General features: G+C 40.7%; 1 protein-coding gene across 1 annotated transcript in view; it reads left to right on the top strand.

Moving 5' to 3' along the window:
- SORCS1 (sortilin related VPS10 domain containing receptor 1) overlaps window positions 1-5,369 on the top strand; it is a gene marked incomplete at its 5' end in the record, with an annotated part of 483,392 nt that overhangs the window by 394,035 nt on the left and 83,988 nt on the right. Inside the window, 1 exon segment of the mRNA XM_006779616.2 lies at window positions 2,269-2,440. Within this exon segment, the coding sequence (XP_006779679.1) occupies window positions 2,269-2,440 (172 nt within the window).

Below are 5,369 nucleotides of genomic sequence, written 5' to 3'. Positions count from 1 at the left end.
GGCCAGGGCGCATGCCCATGTTGCAGGCTAGATCCCCAGTGTGGGGCATGCAGGAGACAGCCTATCAGTGATTCTCTCTCACCATTAAAGTTTCTATCTCTGTCTCGCTTTCCCATTCTCTCTGAAGTCAGTAAAAATATATATTTTAAAGACATATGAGCTTCTTACATCTTACTATTTTACTATCACAGTCAGGAAAAGACAGGTGATAAGATGTAACTGAAAGCATGATAGTGATGGAACATACAGGAGGGCACAGAAGCAGAAAGAGCAAAAGAAGATAAATACTTTCAATAGGATTGAAAAGAGAGGTGTGGCTGGAGCAGAATGAGCTGTGGGGGAGACCGTGTCCAGAAAATTAGAATGAAGTTAGCTTGTGGAGGGCTTCTGGCAGAAGCTTATGGCATTTGTGACTTATCCTAAGGACATTTGGAAGACATGAAGTTTGTTAACAGGTCAAATAATAATATTAAATAAAAATAATTGGTAACATTATTATTATTAAATGGAAATAACATTTCACCAGCACTTGCTAATTGCCAGGGTGGTTTTAAGTACTCTGTGTACATTAACCCATTTAACCCATACGACTACCTGACAAGGTAAGTTAAAGATTAATAATTGACCTTGTAGTGACACATAGTGGTCACAGCACTTTCTCACACAGTATTTAACTTGACTTTCTCAACCATGGGCTTAGGTAGTCAATTCTGAGACTCAGAACCTGAGGAAAGGACTTTGGCTAGCTCTGAAGGGGTTGGAAAACAATAGCCTGCGAGCCAAATCCAGCACACTGCCAGTTTTTGTAAATAAAGGTGTTGTTGTTTTTTTAACCCAGCTGCATTCATTCCATCTTCAGTTTCATGCTACAACCAAAGAGTTGAATGCTTGTCACAAAGATCATATAGCCCGCAAAGCTAAAGCATTTCCTATCTGGCCCTTCATACGTGGTCTTTCTCACACAGTATTTAACTTGACTTTCTCAACCATGGGCTTAGGTAGTCAATTCTGAGACTCGGAACCTGAGGAAAGGACTTTGGCTAGCTCTGAAGGGGTTGGAAAACAATAGCCTGCGAACCAAATCCAGCTCACTGCCAGTTTTTGTAAATAAAGGTGGTGTTGTTGTTTTTTTAACCCAGCTGCATTCATTCCATGTTCAGTTTCATGCTACAACCAAAGAGTTGAACGCTTGTCACAAAGATCATATAGCCCACAAAGCTAAAGCATTTACTATCTGGCCCTTCATACCTGGTCTGGAAGAGTGGAAGATCTTGGGCTTTCCTTCCAATTTGAGCTCTACCCCTAATTGTAGACACTAATCTTGGGTACTCAAATACAGGGTGTCCCCCAAAATGGATACACACTTTGAAAAATTATTCATTGCAATGGGTTACATCTGAAAAGAAAGAAGCATCAATTGAGCTATCAAAAAATGTATGTGTATACATTTTTGGAAGGGCATCCTATATATGAATACATAAAATGGTTACTGTGAAACACCGCACAAAAAAGATGATGAATAGGTAACACTGAACCTGCAAAGCCTTAAAGGTTGATCATTCTGAAACCACAGATTTATTATGACTCTGATAAATTGTATGGAGTAAACTTATAGGATAATTTATTATTTTATTAAAGCAAGAATAAGAAGAAATAAGCAAAAGTGTAGGAAGGATTGACTCAATCTGCAGAGTGAAGCCTCCTTAATATGAAGTTTCAATGATTTAACCAGTATAACCCCACATGAAATTTTGAGTAGAAATGATCAAATTTAGCCAACTTTCTGAACTATGCCATTACTATAGCATGCTCTGTAAAATCTAATGTTAAACAATGTCATCAATAACAATCTATTCTTTCTCTGAATTGCAAATTCCCTTGTGATATATATATTACTCATTCTAACCCTTAATTATATAACCTTTGGAGTATCTCCTAGATTATCCATATATCTCTTCAACTAGATTATAAACTTAGTGAGGGCAAGGATCATGTCTTCTACTGCTATGCATTTCCCACAGCGCCGAAGTGAAATGATTTATTGACTGACTAAATGAATGAAAGAAGCATATGAAAGTGCTAGTAATAGGTCCAATATGCTGCTATGATGATCCATCTTCCTGTTGGGTTGCTTTATAATCCTCAGAGCAACATGAAATGTAGTTATTGATAGCCCTCAGGGCTAGGCAGCAGGTTCAGTTTAAAACATTGGGAGTGTGATCTGAATTATAATGAGCTGGATTACAACTTGAGCTCTTCTCCATGTAGGTATAGGAAGGTGGTTTCCAATAACTGCACGGATGGCGTGAGAGAACAGTACACGGCCAAACCGCAGAAGTGTCCAGGGAAGGCCCCACGGGGTCTCCGGATCGTCACGGCGGATGGAAAGTTGACAGCCGAGCAAGGGCACAATGTTACTCTCATGGTGCAATTGGAAGAGGTAGGACCGATTCCCCTCTCCCCTCTGCCTTCCAGAGCCAGTGAATTTTCCCTAAGAAACCATGGCTTAGTTTATATGCATCTTTTGGGGCTTTATTTACATATGTTTAATGTTATTATTTAAATTTTTATTGTATTCTGCTTTTGGTTATTGTTTCTGTGGTTATCATTTCATCTTCACTGAGACATTTTTTCAATGATTTTCATTGCAGTATTTCCCTCAAGAACTTTGCCAGTTCATACACCACACTGTGTAAGAGGTCAGATTTCAGATTCCCTGTGGAAGTCCAAACAGAAAGTGTTGGCTCAACTGCTCTTATGGACTCACAGGGATGGGGTGATCACAGTTGGTTTCGGGGCCAACTGAGGCAGCTGGGACTGACAAGGTCACCTTCCAGCGGGAAGGGAAGAACAGAGAAACAGCATGATATTCTGTGCTTTTTTTTTCCATCCTTGGGTTATTGGACAATATCTAAGTGATACGGGCAAAATAGCTAGTCTCTAAGGATTAGAAAGGCTAGCTCAGGTTTCTGTTTTATTGCTAAGAACATAGTAGAACCAGGTCTGAAACAAGAACTCACTCCTGGTCAGCTCTAGCCTTTGTACAAATGGAGTGCACCTCCTGGGACAGAGGCCAGGCTCTTATCTGTCCAGCTTTGCTTTCCTTGTAAGATTATTGGGCACCTCAAACTTGGCTGAGTGAAGTGGGAACAGATTGGGGAATCTGCTTCTAAGATATGTAAATGCATGCCTTCTGGGCACAAGAAGGGAAAAAAAAGTAAGTCAGGTCATTCCAGTTGAGTGGGTACAGCTACAACAGCAGGGAGGAAATCTGCTGCCTTTGCTGTCAGACCTGGCCCCTTGATGCTCTTGTCAACTGGTGCAGAATACCAAACCCACAGGCCTGCGCCCACATTGGGAGGCCCTGGGGACCTCATGTCTGACCATAGGGTTCTGTGCTAATGATTCACCAGCTCCTCTTGCAGAAACAACTTCAGTTTCTCTATTGATCTCTAGATTATTTTTTAAATTTATCTTAATTGTTGAATTGTTGAAAGTATTACAGATGTCCTCCTGTTTCCAACTGACCCCCTCCACCTGGCTCCTACTGCCCTCCCAGGCTTCACCTCACTATTGTCTGTGTCCTCGCGTTATGCATTTAGGCATATAAATTATTCGGTTAATCTCTTCCCAGCCCCACCTCCACTTTTCTCTCTGAGATTCCTCAGTCTTTCCCTTGCTCCCATGTCTCTAGATCTATTTTGTTCATCAGTTTTAGCTTTTTTGTTTTCATTAGATTCCATCTCTGGATTATATACGTAAGCATGGACGATGCATGTGATAATTTGTGCAGAATCAAGAGAAGCAGGATGTTCATGAGTAGCCGGATAGCACTGAAATAATGGCACCAGGACAATTCAGATAGGCCACACTTAGCACTGACCGTGGTCTGGTTTGTGCATGCTTTCATTGACTGTCACATTTAGATCTCACAGCAGCCCTATATGAGTAGAGATCATCATCATTGACCAGCTAAGGCACAGAAAGGAAAAGTAACTTACCTAATACCACAAATCCAGGCTCCATGGTATCTTGCTTGTCCATGGTGTTTCTATGGTGGAAAGAACCATTTTCTGGGAAAGAACTTTATGTGGTTGGTAAGGCTCCCTAGAAACGCTTGGCTGCGGACAGGGAGTGACAGAAATCAAGGAATAGAAAGAAGAGGTAAACTGATCAGTGTCCTAGCCAGGTTGGTCTATGGCTGCTCCTATATTCTGAGACACTAGTCCATATCTAAACCAAGATTTCCCCCTTATTGTCTGAAAAGGTTCATGCGTGAGATCAGTTTGTTAAAAACTATTTAAGCCAAGAGAGAAGTCAAATCCTCTCTTGGGTTTCCCCCTCTGTGCAAGACCACACCTTCATTGAATGGCTACTATGTATCTGGCACTGTTTCATCTATTTTGAAAATATCAGAAAGCACAGGATATGAAGGCAGGACTCAAGGAGTTTACCATCCAAACTTAATGATGCTATAATATTTTTAAAATTTAATCTAGAACAAAGAGAAACAAAAATCCCTGACATATGTCACTGGCAATACATGGAGTTTCCATGTCCTCCTCAAAATTTCTGAGTCAGTTTCTCATTTGAATTTGATGCTCCTCAGTTTACTTTGCATATAATGTCTTATCCATGCCCCCTTACCTCATGCCTATTCTTCCTAACATTAGGAAGATATGCCATGCTTCTGATGCCCTAAAGCAGAAGGTCCTCCAGTGCCAGAGGGACCAGGAGGTCTCTGCTACCCTCTGCTATGACACTACAGTGTGATTAATGCAGCAGTGGGCAGAAGACTCACCTCTCCACGTCGGTATATTTTGTCATTTTGGCACCAATGATTGTGCCTGCGTCTCATGGTTTCTCTTTCTCCTATAAGGCTTGTGTCTGTCCGTAGGGCTAGGCTGGGCTAGAGGCTGATGCCACCCTCCTTTCTTTGCTCCCAGTGTCTTGCATACAAACCCCTCCATGTAGGTTCCATCTCGTGTGCGTGCCAACCAAAGCATTAGAGACCTGAGGAGTCACCTGCCCCACCAAATAGTAAGCCTTGTGTGTGTGTTTATTTGTGCTTTATCAAATATTTCATTAAGTTTTGATTTCAAACCATGTACTTTTCATTCATGAGTATACATATATAGTTCAGTTGGTGGAAATCATGTTTTGGGTTAACTAAGACCTCTGCTATATCAAGTTTTAAATAAAAAAAAACTCACCACATGAAATAGAACATAAATATTTTGTGTCCATTTAACAAAATGAAAAACTAATTTACTACATTATATTGTAATAATATTTACCCATCCAATAAATTATAAATAATTACTAAGGTAGGGGTCATGCCATTCCTGGTCGCAGCTCTAGCATCTCTG

This window comes from Myotis davidii, unplaced genomic scaffold, assembly GCF_000327345.1.
Source record: "Myotis davidii unplaced genomic scaffold, ASM32734v1 scaffold107, whole genome shotgun sequence".
Classification (NCBI taxonomy): Eukaryota; Metazoa; Chordata; class Mammalia; order Chiroptera; family Vespertilionidae; genus Myotis; species Myotis davidii.
The sequence above is the reverse complement of the archived record's forward strand: the minus strand, read 5'-3'. Positions and strand labels throughout refer to the sequence as shown.